General features: G+C 36.5%; 1 protein-coding gene across 1 annotated transcript in view; it reads left to right on the forward strand.

The window, feature by feature from the left end:
- Positions 1 to 16,378, forward strand: part of rb1 (retinoblastoma 1) — a 196,322-nt gene that overhangs the window by 19,850 nt on the left and 160,094 nt on the right. Inside the window, 6 exon segments of the mRNA XM_052014904.1 lie at positions 978 to 1,112; positions 3,262 to 3,300; positions 3,394 to 3,458; positions 5,834 to 5,944; positions 10,319 to 10,467; positions 14,624 to 14,701. Coding sequence (XP_051870864.1) covers positions 978 to 1,112; positions 3,262 to 3,300; positions 3,394 to 3,458; positions 5,834 to 5,944; positions 10,319 to 10,467; positions 14,624 to 14,701 — 577 coding nt within the window.

The following is a 16,378-nucleotide window of genomic DNA, read 5'->3' on the forward strand; positions in this document are numbered from 1 at the left end:
CTGAAAAGAGCAAACCTGCCTTCCCCCACCCTCACTACATTTTACAGGGGTTGAGAGTGTCCTGACTAGCTGTATCTCTGCCTGGTACATTAACTGTAACATCTCTGACCGTAAGTCTTTGCAAAGAATTGCGAGTACAGCGACAAAGATCATTGGAGTACCTCTTCCCTCCGTCTCGGATAGTTACAGTACACGGTGCACACGTAAAGTTTATAGAATTATAGATGACCCTTCTCATCCCTCCCACGACCTATTTGTCCCACTGCCGTCTGGCAGCGGTACCGGAGCATCCGGGCCAGAACTACTAGATTGCTCAACAGCTTTTTCCCCCAGGCTGTCAGGCTCCTGAATACCCTGGTAGACAAATGCCGCGTCAAAAGCTCTGGTTTGCACAATGGCGTATAAGAACTTTGGCTGCTGCTGAACATGTTTATACAATGAGTACAACACATTGAGGTTGTATTTCTCGTCCAACTCGATTTTGCACTAACTCTGCACTAAATTTGTATTTTGTATATACTGTTTTTTTTGCACTATTTGTACTTGCACTACTTTTTTTTGATTTTTTGTTTTTTGTTTGTGTTTATTGTATGTCTTCTGTTCTATGTATATCCTCTGTTGTGAGAGTCTGGGGGAAACAACATTTCGTTCCGCCATGTGTTTTTATTAGCATGGATGAATGACAATAAAGTAACTTGAACTTATTGCATTAATAAGTTGAATCATTAAAGAGCACAACAACTGCAACAGGCTAATCAAAATTCAATAAAATAATGAAGTAATTTTGTTTGTGTGTACTGTTGAGCAATCAATAAAATCTATAACTGTGAGAATCATAAATGTAATACATGCACTGTTACCTAATTTGAATTACTGGAAAATAAAAAAGACAATTTTGAAGTTGATTGTTTCAAAATAGCAGTCTGGATGGCAAAGAAATGATGTATGATAAATCTTTTTTGTTTTTTTTTCTCAAGTGTAACAGAGTTTTTGCAGTTACTGAAACAAATGGATGTGAACTTGGACACTGTTAGCACTAAAGTAAATTTATTGGTGTTGAGACTGGTGAAGAAGTTCCATGTTTTCACTGCACTCTTCGAAAAATTTAAGAGGTGAGTTTTTAAACAATATTTGTTGTTTTAGCCTCCAAGCTTGCAATAAAAAAAGTGGGACCTTTTGCAATGACAAATGTTGGAAAGGTAGTTTTATTGCTTTCTTTTTAACAAAATACAACTAAAATATCTTGCATATGAAGTATTATGAAAATAAATTTAATTACACATTAACTGTATTGTGCAACTACATCTAAATTTAGTGTTACTGCTACAGATTAATTGATGAATGATTGGGGTACAATGCTAGTTGAACTAAAGGCTATATGCTGGAAATCCGAAGTAAAAACAAAATACTGGAAATATTTAGGTGAAGCAGTATTTGTGGACTAAGTTAATATTTCAGGTTGATAACCTTTATCAGAACTGGGAGTGGCTGAGAGATAAAATAAGTTTAAGGTGCAACATAAAATTTGTTTCATCACAATGGGAATTGTGAGGGATAAAAGATCATTGACATGAAGCTATATCTTTATCCATAAGCGTTGCCTGACCTGATTATTTTTAGGTAAAATGCCATTAAAGAATTCACAATAATGTTTGCACTTGTGAAAATTTTATGTAACTGTAGTGAATAAGGTGTCTTAATGAGTTTAGCTCAGACGTGTACAAATATACTAGGATGATAGCCAGGAAAAGGCTAGCTTACCTGTCAAGTCTGTCTCAGGTCTTGATATATGACTAGATACTTTCTACCTTGCTGCAGCCATGTATTCTCTCGAAAACAATAAAAGAAAAGAGGAAATTCAAGGCCAATAAAGGATGCTGGTGATTGTAGAATGGGAACTGGACAGTTCCCATTCAATCCACTAAGGAGTTCAAAACAAGTACAGCAGTTCACATTGACCATGTGAGCATTTGTTGTTGTGGAAAATAAGATGTAGTTTGTTTTTTGGTCCCAGCCAACAATTGATCCCATTATAGTTCAGAGTTAGCACACACCATATGGTGTATGTAGTAACCTGTTCCAGAGCCTACTTGTACTTGGTGGGGAGGGGAGGAGAACAAATAATCTTGTGACATCCATCTTTCCCAATCTAGAATTCTTTAATGGACATTTTTTTAAAGAAAAAATTTGCTTAGTCTTTGTCAAACTAAGTAAACAAGGTATTTTAGACTAGGAATTATTCTTGTTGCTTCTGGAACCCTTTTCAAATGCATCATGTGAGGTGACCAACATTGGATTCAGTATTTCAAATGAGGGCTAAGCAATGATTAAGATAAGACAAAAGCATCTCCTTTCATTTGTAATGAATGTTTCTGTTCATACAACCCAAATATCTTGTTAGTTTGGGTTATGACTTTTCTGCATTGCTATTAATTCAGTGAACTGTGCACAATAATGTCTAAATCCTTTTGTTCACTATCCTGCAAAACATAAATTTTGTGTTAGAGTTATCCACATGCATTTACCTAGGTTAAATGCTCTTTCCATTTTTAAATACTTCCTGTTGCCAGAGATGTGTTTCCCACAGTTTGGGAACCACTGTCCAAGGGAGTCTAAGTCTTGTCAAAGATTGATCTCCTACAGTCTGATTTGTCATATTATGGTATTATCTGCACACATACTAACCAATACCCATTAGCTCTGCAGGTTACTAATAAATTTGTTAACCTAAATTTGTGGAGGAGGTCATTGATAGCCGCCTTCCAGCCTGATCCACAACCATCAACTACAATGTCTTTAACTGTGGAATTGGAGCCTTTTATCATCCAGTGTATTTTGGTCACTGTATGTAATTTGGATTATTTTAATTGTTTTGTTAGCTGACATCACAAACATTAGAAAGTGTGAGGAAAAATATTATGTTGTCCACTGCCTTTACAACTTTTATAACGTTGCTTAGATTATTTTAAAACAGATAGAAATAAACAATTCAATTATTTCATAGAAGGTCACTCTAAAAAATCTTTTAAACAACCATGACTGTAGCAAAAAGGAAATAATGTGTTTGCTTATTTCTGCCTGTGTCGTTTATCGTATATTTGAAATAGATCCTGAGCAACTGTCTCATTTAAATCACAAGTTGCTCATTTATAGCACTATTAACATTCTATTATTTTATACAAAGATATTGAAAATAGTGTGTTTTGAATAGTGATTGAAGCTTTTTAATATTATTTAAGAAGTTCATTTCTAAATTTACAGGATATGTGAAAAGATATTTGAAGAGGCACCATGTAACCAGTAAGTTTTCAATGAATATGTATATTAAAAGTTGTCTAGTACTGTTTTTATTGAAAACTTGAGTAATGTTATTATGTTTAATTTGTGAACCAGGGCAGCATCAGAAGCTAATAAATCAGTGGTGAAAGTCTGTTGGATCACATTTCTTCTAGCAAAAGGTCAGTTAAAATAAGTGTGTGTATTAAGAACTGACCCTGCATTTTAATTATGAAGTGTCCAAATTATTCTTGAGAAGCTCTTGTAGTTCTCATTGCAGGGACTTCTATTTTACACTGCCTTGGATCTGAGTATTGGCATTTTTTTCCCCAGTGTCAGTAATGCATAAGAATAAAAGACCAAGTTCAGTTTTCTATTAAACAAAGTAACTTATTGGTAAGTTGGTTTATTATTGTCACATGTACCGAGGTACAGTGAAAAACTTGTCTTGCATGCAGATCATTTCATTACAACAGTACATTGAGGAGTACAAGGGAAAACAAACAGAATAAAGTGTTACGATTACAGAGAAAGTGCAGTGCAGGCAGACGATAAGGTGCAAGGCCATAACGAGGTAAATTGTGAGGTCTAGGGTCCATCTTATCATTTCTAGGGGACTGTTCAGAAGTCTTATAACCTGGATAGAAGCTATCCTTGAACCTTGTGGTATGTGCTTTCAGGCTTTGGTATCTTCTTCTTGATTGGGGGGGGGGGGGGGACGAAGAGGGAATGTCAGGGGTGGGTGGAGTCTTTGATTATGTTGGCTGCTTTATGGAGGCAGCAAGAAATGTAGACAGAGTCTATGGAGGGGAGGCTGGTTTCTGTGACGTGCTGATCTGTGTTTGCAACTCTCTGCAGTTTCTTGTGGTCTCCGGCAGACCAGTTGCCATACCAAGCTGAGATGCATCCAGATAGGATGCTTTCTATGGTACATCGATAAAAATTGGTACAGGTCAAAGGGGACTTGCCAAATTTCTTTAGCCTCCTGAGGAAGTAGAGCTGCTGGTGTGCTTTCTTGGCTGTGGCATCTATGTGGTTGGACCAGGACAGGCTCTTGGTGATATTTACTCCTAGGAACTTGAAGTTCTCAACCCTCTCAATCTAAACTTGCACCGATCTCTCAAGTGCAAATAAAGCCAATTTCCTGAGCAAGTTGAAAATAATAGATTCATAATTAACAAATCTACATTTCCAAACCACCAGGTTCAAAATAATTTAAAAAAAAGAAATTAAGTGGTTTATGAAATATTTGCATCAAGCATTGGAAATGACCACTTTGGGCAGAGCAAAACAGCAGATCAAACCTAGAATTAATGGCAGTAAATTTAGTATGAAAAAGATATATTGTAGAGTATGGATGCAAGTCTGCTTTTAACTATTTTTAAACTAATGTGTATAAAAGGATGTCAATGAATTGATTGATCAAATTTGAAAGGAAAATAGTATTTACACTTGGCAAAGCATTTTGAGATGATCTTCGCTAGCTATTTGAAAGTTACACCCTCATTAAATAGTGTAGAAGATAATCTTATTCTTTAATTCTTACTGAACATCAAAAGTGAAAGCTAGCACAGATTTTTAATCATGAATATTGATTAGAATGGAAGCATTTCATGGATTTTGGATCAAAATGAAAATGAACACACAAGCAAAATGTTGTTTGAGTATGCCAAAGAGTGTGGTACTTTCTCAATGTTGAACTAGACTGTTGCTGGTTCGTAGTTTAGATATCATCATAGCCATCTGATTCTGAGGCTTCAATGATACCAACTTGGCTAATTTACACAAATTAATAAGTTAACAAGGAAAACACTTAAGCAGCATTGAATTTTAACATGTTTTCCAAAATAATAAATGTTTTCATTTGCTAACTTAAACTAAAGCTGTCTGGCTTATCAAAGCAACAAGTTTGGCCACTGCTTTTTGAACAGATGATCGAACGTTATTCATTCACCTGAAACTGTTCCCTTTGGTGCACAGAATTTTAATATAAAATACTATTTCCTGCCAACAGGGGGCATTATTCCATCCTTTTCATTCAGTTTATTTGGAGTAGGTCTTATAGCCAATTTGTTTCATATAAATGCTGGAAAACCTGAATTCAGTGGTATGTTTTACTATGTTTGTACTGTCATGGCTTTCTTCCCAAAATTATAAGTTGTTCAAATAAATGCTGGTTAAAGAATGACTACTGCGTGTGTCTTTGATTTATTAAGGTAAACAATAGCCTGTGTGTGTACTGTATTCTTTTTAATTAAATAACATTCAAAGCCCACAGACAATTATCCATGCATTTTAATATTTCTGTTGAGATATCGTTTTAACTTGCTATATGAATGTTTTCTTTAAATCACTTGGGATATGTTTTGAGTTTGTACAAGAAACAAAATTGGTTTCTGGGTTCCTGTAAAACAAAACTCCCTTTTTAAATTGACTTGCAAACAAAGCTATACGATTCTTTTAGCTCTATGCATGTTCATTTATAGATCAAATGTAATAAAATAGGACAAAGTACGCTTTAATATTTTGCTGGGTATTATTTGTATTCTGATTTCAGGAAAACTGCTACAGATGGAAGATGACCTTGTGCTCTCTTTCCAGTTGTTGCTTTGTGTCTTGGAGTACTTTATTAAGATGTCACCTGCTGAATCAATTAAGGAGCCTTATAGTAAGTTTTGAAAGATAACAATGGAAGTCAAATTAAATTGCTTTTTAAAATAAATCTTCCTTATTAACTCAAAGCTTTCATCTCTTTCTGAAATGTCACAACTACGTATTTTCTGTGTAGTTGTTTATTGATTCTGTATTATGTTTTTACAAAATGCAAATGCAGTAACTGAAATTAAACAATCTTTGTACTGCAAATAACTGAGCCATATTCCATATTTTATCCTTGTTTATCATCAGTCAATTGATTTGAGTTGAGTGAGTCATGAAGTCTCTACTGAGATTTATCTTTTTTAAAAAAAAAGTTCTCAGATCCTTTTTGGTTAATAAATAGTTATACATTCTAAAAAGAATCCTAGATTTTAATGCCACTGGGATGAGAGTCATGGAGTCTGATAGAACTGCAGTCATTTGTAGAGTTTTGGCAACAAGTAGCGATTCTGTTGTCTAACATCTCTGGGGAGGGGAAGCATATTGCCTAACAGGACAGAATATGAAGAGTCTGACTAATTAGTATTCATACCTCAGGACCAGAGAAGGAGAAATTGTATATGGTTGCCATTGTAGATTATTGTCCATCAACTACTGTTGAAAATGCATGCATCATGAGGACATGGTCTGATAAGGCTGTCACATCTCCGAGATAAACAGGTGGTAGCATTCCCTGTCCAGATGCATTCACTGGAATGTGGTTAACAGAGGGTGCCCAATGCTTGTAGAAATGTATTCTATCAAGAACCATCATCTTCAGCAGATATTGGAGGAAACTGGGGCGGTGAGGGGAAAAAGAGGGACAAGGAACAAAGTTAATGTAAACTATAGAAACAATTCTGTTGTAACTTTTAAACTAACAATTGCAAAAAGCTATCATTGATCTTTAATATGTAGTTGGATTTGGTTAATCTGGTGATGACATTGGAAGCAGAATTAAATGAGTTTCATTATTTTTACTAGTGATTACTTCCAATAAAAAAAATTATGTGGAAGTGCAAGTAATGGTGCTTATTTGTGAGTCTGATTTCTTTTCTTGTATTGGCAGTTTTTTCCAGCTGTATCATATTGGGTTTCAAAGTTTCCATTTTCTACTTATCCTAAATGCTGATTAAAGCAATGTCAGGTATTAAAAATGTTGTATTACATTTTGGATTCAGTATGGTCCTTGGATTAGCCAGCTCCAGCTAAGATTTTTAGGTAAGGGTCATAGAGTCACACAGCACGGAAACAGACCTTTTGGCCCAACTGGTTCCTCCATGCCATCCAAGGTTCCAATCTAAGCTAGTACCATTTGCCTGCGCTTGGCCCATATCCCTCTGATTTTTCCTATCCATGTACCTGTCCAAATGCCTTTTAAATGTAGTTAATGTACCTGTCTCCACCACTTCCTCTGGCAGCTCATTCCATATACTGACCACCTTTGTGTGATGAAGTTGCTCCTCAGGTTCCTATTAAATCTCTCCCTCTCACCCTCAACCTATGTCCTCTAGTTCTTGATTTCCCAACCCCATATTCACCCTCTCTATGCCCCCATGACTTCATACACTTCTATTAGATCACCCCTCATTCTCTTACGCTCCAGTGAATAAAGTTCCAACCTGCTCAACCTCTTTTCATAGCTCAGTCCTTCGAGTCCCGGTAACATCCTTGTAAATCTCCTCTGTGTTCTTTCCAGCTTAATGGAATCTTTCCTATAGAAGGGTGACTAAAACTGAATGCAATATTCTAAATGCGACCTCACCAATGTCTTGTATGACTGCAACATAAAATCCCAACGTCTTTCCTCAATGCCTGACTGATGAAAGCCAATGTGGCAGAAGCCTTCTCCACACCTTGTCTACCTGTGACGCCACTTTCATGGACTTGTACTTGTACTCTGAGGTCCCTCTGTTCTACAGCACTTCCCAGCTCTCCATGGCCTAACTGTTCAATGTTTGTTTTCTTTGAATTTCAAGAATCTGAAAAGATTTCTCACAGAGATTCAATGTGGCTTCCAGGTGAGGCCTTTACGCATTCTCATTTGGCCCAAGATATGAGGGAATAAAGCAATGTGTTGGGAAATAGTTCATGACCTGTTATAAATTGACAAGTGAAAATTACAAATGTCATTTCATGCATGTTATTGGTCAATGTGGATCAATCCAAGTTGCTTCAGAAAACTTTAATGCAGGGCCCAATGGCTTACTGTAGGTAGACTTGATAATCAATGGCAATAAAGTTTCCTATTTTCTGTATCAGATGAATTTTACCTTAGCTGTGCTACTATTCTCAATGCCTAGGACAATAATTTTAAAATTGGTGACAATTTCTGTTGTTACTATTGTTGCTATCCAATGTCCCATTTATTTCTTTAAATCGGGAAAACATTCCTTGCTGTCTCTACACTTGCATTGAAAAATGCAAATTCCCTGCTACCTTCTCCACAATAACTTCTGCATTTTCATGTATTGTGATGCACAAGCTAGTTCTCTTTTGTGTTGCACTGACTTGGAAATCTATCATTGATTTTTTTCAGCTTTGCTCTATCTAGTTCATGGAATTCCCTGCTCCATAGGACTGTGTGGCACCTTCAGCAGAAAGACTTGTAGCTGTTTAGATAAGTAGCAATCAGAGATGGGTAAATAGTGCTAACCTTGACAGTGGTGTCAATATCATTGTTTTCTAATATTACATGAAGAAAAGCTAAAGTGAATTTAAAATGGTTTTTATTGACTGAAACCATTTTTGAGAGGGTAAGGGGGAAAAGGGTTAATTATGTAGTTGTTGCTACATAATTGGTAGCTATTGGCTACCACTTAATATCTATTTTGTTGATAATAAGGACCTTTTTAATTCTTAACCTCCATGAGATAGAAACCCAATGCTTTCAAGAATCAATTGTTATATCAAATTTAATATTTCCTGTGACCTATTAGAAAGTTAAAAACCACTCCTGCTTCATCTTTAATGCCCATGCCCTCTCCTTGAAGCTAACAGATGGTATGACTGTTAATTAGTCAGACTCATTATACTCTGTTCTGTTGGGCAATATGCTTCCCCTCCCCAGAGATGTTGGACAAGAGCATTGTTTCATGCTGCCAAAACTCTACAAGGGACTGCAGTTCTGCCACACTTTATGACTCTCATCCCAGTGGTATTAAAAACTAGGATCATCCTAAGACTTTTTAGGATGTTTTAACTATTTAACAAAGATTTTTTTTTAAAAAAAGCAGCATGGAAGAAGGTGAGTTAATATAGTAAGCAACTTCCCACAGGCTAAAACATGTAGTTTGCTTAGATATTGAGGAATGTGTCATCCCTAGTCTTAACCCTTTTGATCTTTGCTTAATGAAAAGGGATACAAGATAGGTAGTTGGATAGATTACTTTTAAGAGAGCTATGATAGCTTGACATGAAATGCTGGAAGAGAGCTGAAAGTTTCTTGTTTAAGAAAGAAAAATGAACCACTGTGAGGTGCCTCCATTGAATCATTGTGATGTTAACTTCTACCAGTTAGAATAAATCTGATCATTTCCGTTGCTCAGTGTAGTGATTTAACTGTTCATGTCAGACCTTTCTTTGTCCACTGGTAACTTGGCACATTGCGGCTGCAATATGCACTATCTATGAAATGCATTGCAGTTACTCACCTAGGCTATTCCAACAGCTCTAAAGCCCATGACCTTTACCAGCAAGATGCGCAAGAAGGGCAGCAGGTGCATGGGAACAATAGCACCTGCAGTTCTCCCTCCAAGTTACACTCAACTCTTACTTTATTCTTTAATGGGCCTAAAACTCCTTACTTGAGAGCATTGTGGAAGTACCTTCATCAGAAGGATTTGAGTGGTTCAAGGTGGTGGCTCATTACCTCCTCTAGCTAATTGGGGATAGACAGTAAATGCTGTCCTTGCTAGCAATACCCACTTCTTGAAATTAATAGGAATTTGGAGCCTTTGAGGAAATAATTATAGTATCATCTGTCAATATACCCTCTGTAAATCAGCATATTTTCTTATTTGTGAAGAAGAATGGGACTGACCAACTGGCTACAAGATCATTGTAAGTATAGTTATCAGAAATGGCAAGGTTCTTTTCTCATTAGAATGAAGCAGCATTTCAAAACAAAACAAATAAAATGTTGCATGAACCTCATATCACTGGTTCCCTTAATATCTAAAAATCTAATGAATATAGTTAGTGACTGAGCATCCACAACTCCCTTACTCTCTTGGGTACAGAATTCAAAAGATTTTTTAGCTCTTTAAGAATATTTTTCTTATTTACATCCTGAATGGTTGACCCCTTATTTTGAGAACCTAGGTCCAGTCTGCATAAGTGATCTTCAAGTGAGAAGCCTACAGTCCCAGAAATAATAAACTATAATGGCATATTTATTTTACAGGAGCTGCTATGAATAGTATAATTTCCAGTGGTTCATCACGAGCTTCTAGACGAAGTCACAACAGAACAATACAGGCAAGCAATTCAACTGAGGTAGACTCCAAAGTAATGGAAATCCTTTGTCGTGAAAATGAATGCAATGCAGATGAAGTAAGTTGAGGTTTGATCATTGTGGGTGAAATGGGAAAACAAAATATGGGCAGAAGTGTTTTAAATTTACCCCATATCTGAAAAATGATTTATAACCCATATGTTGAATAAATCTATTGAGAAAGCCCTCTTTTAACTGGAGTGCTAATTTAAAATAATGGCAACTACAACTAAATGTTTAATGGAAATGTGTAAGGTCATACTCTAACATGTTCAGCAGCATGTTTAATGATGTACGTAAAATGTGCTAAGTATGGGATTAGAAGTGTTATATGGGCAGAGCATAAGAACACAAGCAATGAATGATTGATCCTAAGGAGATGACAGATTGGAAAGCATGGCTTAAGGAGTAGATGTTGAGTCTGAGCATTTCAGAACCTGAAAGGCATAGCCACTGTTCTAAATCACTTTCAGCACTCCATAAGGTGGTTAATGGGAATGAAAGTCTCTGTCAAAGAGGACAAAGTTAACAGTATATGTGTTCTCAAGGCGTCCTTTCAATGTTGTAGGCTATACAGTGCTTCTTGGGATTTATAATCCACTTGCTTGGCTGCATTCATGTGTTTTGAAAGAACTAAGGTCTGAGTTGAATTGTTTAATGTCCCAGTGAGCACATTGAACAGTATAATGGAAATTTTTGGAATGGAAAAGTCCAAATTTTTGCCATGCTAAACCTTGCAAAGGATAGCAAAACCTGTGGCTTGTTGAGGGAACAGGCAAAATGTTAATATTAGGATTATTGTCTTCCAAAAATCTTTCCCCAATTGTCCAATAAACTGAGAATGCAGTTGAATTCAAGTTTTTCCTATTCTATTCACGCAGAATCCAAACACGCAAATAGATAAATTTGGCCATCAGGTGACCTCTAATTTTATTAATTTCTGATACAGTGAATTAATCCATTGCCATTATACATTTGCATTGCCATTTATGTGTGTTGGTGTAAAGCTAATAAACTTAGTATTCACTGAAGTAAGGATTTATCTCATTTGCTTTGTCAGTTTGAAGTCACGTTACAGAAACCTCTTATTTCAAAATGTATTTCATTGAATTCATTCCTAAGGATGGAAATCCAAATCTGCATTTTCAGAGGGGGTCAGGAATATAATCTCAGGGAATTCTTTGTTTCAGTCTGTAAATTTTCTTCACTCTCCAAATTTTCAATAATCTATCTATTTTCAATATTGAAATAAAATATCTTAATTTGCCAAGGTTAAAATATTAAGCAAATGAAATTTGAATTCAAAGCAATTTATACTAACCTTTCAAATGTATTAATATCTTTATATTGCTTAGAGTTACAAGTTTGCAAAGCACTTCCATCTTAATCTGCCCAAAGGCGTTTTATATATACACTAAAAACAAGAGGGTAGCTGGGGAGAGTATAAGACCACTCAGGGATAAAGGAGAGAATTTATGCCTGGAGCTTCAGGAGGTGTGTGAGGCACTAAGCAAGTACAGCAGTATTCACCAAGGAGAAGGACATGGAGGATAGTGAGGTCAATGTGGGGTATGCTAATAATCGAGGGCATGTTGAGATCAAGAAGGAGGTGGTGATGGGTCTTTTGAAGAATATTAAGGTGGATAAGACCACTCAGGGATAAAGGAGAGAATTTATGCCTGGAGCTTCAGGAGGTGTGTGAGGCACTAAGCAAGGCACTAAGCAAGTACAGCAGTATTCACCAAGGAGAAGGACATGGAGGATAGTGAGGTCAATGTGGGGTATGCTAATAATCGAGGGCATGTTGAGATCAAGAAGGAGGTGGTGATGGGTCTTTTGAAGAATATTAAGGTGGATAAGTCATCAGGGCCTGATGTGATCTATCCCAGATTATTGAGAGAGGCAAGAGAGGAGATTGCTTGGGCCTTGACAAAGATCTCTGAATCCCTTCTCACCACCGGCAAGGTCCAAGAGGATTGAAGAGTAGCCAATGTTCTTTTATTTAAGAAAGGTAATAGAGATAATCCAGGAAATTGTAGGCTGGTGAGCCTCATCTCAATGGTAGGGAAGTTAATGGAGAGGATCCTTGGGGATAGGATATACTCACATGTGGAAAAGCATGGGCTTATTGGGGATAGTAAGTATGGCTTAGTGCAGGGCAGTTCATACCCTGAAAACTTGATTGAGATTTTGGGAAGGTAACAAAGATGATTGATGACGGTGGGGCAGTGGATGTTGTCTACGTGAACTTCAGTAAGACATTTGATGAGGTCCCTCATGGTAGGCTGATCCAGAAGATTAAGATGTGTGGGATCCATGGTCACTTGGCAGATTAGATTTTAAATTGCCTTGGCCTAAGAAGAGACAGGGTAGTGGTGGAGGGGTGTTATTCTGACTAAAGGTCTGTGATCAGTGATATTCCACAAGAATCAGTGCTGGAACCTCTGTTTGTAATCTATATAAATGACTTGATGAAAATGTCGATGGGCTGATTAGTAAGTTTGTGGATATCACAAAGAATGGTGGAGTTGTGTTTAGTGAAAAAGTTTGTCAATGAATACAGCAGGATTTTGATCAGCTGCAGATATGGGTAGAGAAATGGCAGATGGAGACTAATCCGCGCAAAAAGTGAGGTGTTGCACTTTGGGAGGTCAAATGTAAGGGGAAACTATACAATAAGTGGCACAACTCTTAGGCACATTGATGTACAGAGGGATTTTAGAGTCCAAGTCCATAGCCCCCTGAAAGTGGCAACACAAGTAGGTAGAGTGGTAAGGAAGGTGTATGGCATGCTTTCCTTCATTAGTCAGGGCACTGAATATGAGTCACAAAGACATGTTGCAGCTGTATAAAACTTTGGTTAGGCAGAATTTGGAGTATTGTGTGCAGTTCTGGTTACCCAATTACAGGAAGGATGAGGAGACTGTAGTGCATAAGAGGTTCACCAGGATGCTGCCTGGATTAAAGAGTAATAACTATAAAGAGAGGTTCACCAGATTTGGATTGTTTTCCTTGCAGCATCAGAGGCCAAGGGGAGACCTGATGAAGGTTTATAAAATCATGAAAGGCATAGATAGGGTAGATGGTCAGATGGTGGAAGTGGGCACGATAGTGGCGTTTGAGGCATTTAGACAGATACAGGAACATGCAGGAATTGAGGGATATGGATTATGTGCAGGCAGATAGGCCTAGTTTATTTTGGCATCATGGTCCATGAAGAAGTTGTGGGCTGAAGGTCCTGTTCCTGTGCTCTACAGTCTATGTTCTGTGCTCTATGTCTTTTCAGGTTGGTTCTTTTGTTTTTTCCTTCAACACTGTGTTACGCCTTTTTAAAATTTTCAGTATAGTTTTATCATGGTATAAGTGAAAGAACATTGCACTCCAATTACATGTGATGTTCAACTTAATAAAAATATCCGTGGTTATAGCTCCAACATTTCTTACAAATTGAAAAGCAAAGATCATCAACCTGAAAAGTTATCTCAATAGATACTGCTTGACATTCCAGCATTTTCTCTTTTCTCTTGTAAATTATTATTTCTCATGGTTAAGGGTGATTTTCGGATTCTGGGAAAGAATGGGGAGTGGGTGAGGGGGCACGTTTATTTCCTTTTATGTTTTTGTTTTATTTTGACAGCAGTTGAATGATTTGTGTACCTTAAAGGCAGAACAATCTGATAATAGAATGATAGCCAATAGCAATTTAAACATCATAATTTTTGCTGATATGCATCAGTTTCAATATAGATTGGTTGAAAACTTAATACAATAAACAGATATGGTATCATAATCTGAACTGCTTTCCTGATATCATTGCCCTTCTGTAGGGTTGGTGACAAGTGCATTATCATTTCAGGCTGCTTTATGTAGAAGCATGCTTGGATGTTACGTTTAAATAACTAAGTACATAAACTTTGCTCTATTTAAAACTTGCTAAATGATTTTATTGAATTCAAAGTTCATAACATCCACCTGTTCATAGTTAACTCCAATGATCCCTCTAACACTGAACAGCATCAATCAACTTTGGTATTATGGCAATATATCATGCAGGGTCAGGTTTTATATTGGATATGATTACTTGAAAAGGGGAGCAGCAGGTGAATTTCATCCTGTGATGGGAAGTGAAATAACTTTCCTTCACAAAACTATGGAGTTTACTATTTATATCTGTTTCCTCATGAATTTAATGAATTTTTTGTTTCCGTTTTCTAGGTGAAAAACATTTATTTGAAGAGCTTTCTTCCTTTTTTGGATAATATTAAAATATCTTCTTACACTGAATTTCCTGAGGTAAGCATGAAGGTATGATTTACTCTTGGTAGAATGTGATAACGATTAGACACGCTGCACAGCTGAAGTGAATCCTCACATTTAGTAATGTATGCTAATGTTCTTGCCTAAATGGGCTGGATTTTGCTGGGCAATCTTGGTAGTTCTACATGTAACTGCGGACATTTCCCAACAAGTTTAGATTTCTGCATGAACAAGTGTGTAAGTATGAAGTTTCTAAGTTTTCTATTGTGTTTGCTGACTGCAATTCCACATAGGGCTTCTCATGGAATCCATCATGGGATTCCAAAGTTGTAGCAATTCCCCATCACTGATACTGATCATTCTGTTTGAATAATCTGCAATGGGTTGGAATTGACACAATTCTCCAAGAATTAGTATTTACTTAGTTGATTTTAAGTGTTTTTGTCTTGCATTTTTTTAATGTTTTAATTAAATATTCTGATTCATTTGTTAGAAGTTTTAGTAGACAACTTTGGACGACCAGCTAAGCCACAGTTCTACCCCACTACCACATCTCTGGACCCCATTTGTCTCTAAATTGTCTGCCATATGGATCTGGATAATCAGAAATTTCTTCAGCTAAATATAAAGGAAACTAAATCTTTGTCTTCAATCACCTTTACCAACTTTATTCCATAGCCACAAATACCAGGCTAAATCAGACTGTTTGCAACCTTGATATCAGAGTGAGCTTTGGACCACAAATCTGCTCCATCACTAGAACCGTCAATTTCCATTAGCATTACAGAACCTGACTCTTGCTTCCTCCCAGACCATTATTTTCTCCCAGACTTTTATACTACATTTTGTGCCTGGCTGGCCTCTTTCATTCTTTCTTTCAAACTAATTCTCAGGCTCCATTTCTGGACTATTTTTCACACCCAAATTTTCTCCATCATTAGCAATCATGCTTTCAGTTAACATGACTCTCCCTCTACATTTCCATTCCTAAGCCCCTTGATATATACTTTTAAGTAACTCCTTAAAACTTGGTTCACACTTTTGATCATCTCCCTAATAAATCCATTGTATTGCTTGTGTCAAAATTTGTTTGCTAGTAAGTTTTTCTTATGATGTTTGACTGCATTAGAGTTTATCATGTAAACATAGTCTGAATGCTTAACATTCGATTTTACTATTGTCAGCTTTAATAATTTGGAAGTAGTTTTGACCAATAGATGGCTAGAGATGGAGTTTCTGTAAGTTTGCTCAGTGACCCCACTTCTTGTACAAATAATCACGTGAAAAAATGAAATTAATAATTACAAAAAAAACATTTAAAATGGTCTTGTTAAAAAATTAAATAAATACTTAAATCTATGTTGAAAAAAGGAAAAAAATAAACAAAAAGCTTACCTGAACATCATTTAAAGGGTGGTTGATGACCTCATCAAATGGCTGGTGTAAATTTGTACCTGACCCCTTAGCTCAGTCCTAGGTTTGGATTTAGAAGTCCGGAAAGAGCTGCTCTATGCTCTGCAACTAAACAGGGATTCTCTACTGATCCACCAACTAGACGTCAGTATGTTCTGTACCATTGTATTAGAACAATTTACTGGTCCAACAAAGCAGCAACAATCTCAGGAAGTATATCCATTGTTCAACTTTGAAGGTTCTGAATAAACTCCTGAATTTAAACAATTTATTTTTGGTAAGTTAGTGTACTAACACAAT

The sequence above is a fragment of the Pristis pectinata genome, chromosome 4 (genome assembly GCF_009764475.1).
Source record: "Pristis pectinata isolate sPriPec2 chromosome 4, sPriPec2.1.pri, whole genome shotgun sequence".
NCBI lineage: Eukaryota > Metazoa > Chordata > Chondrichthyes > Rhinopristiformes > Pristidae > Pristis > Pristis pectinata.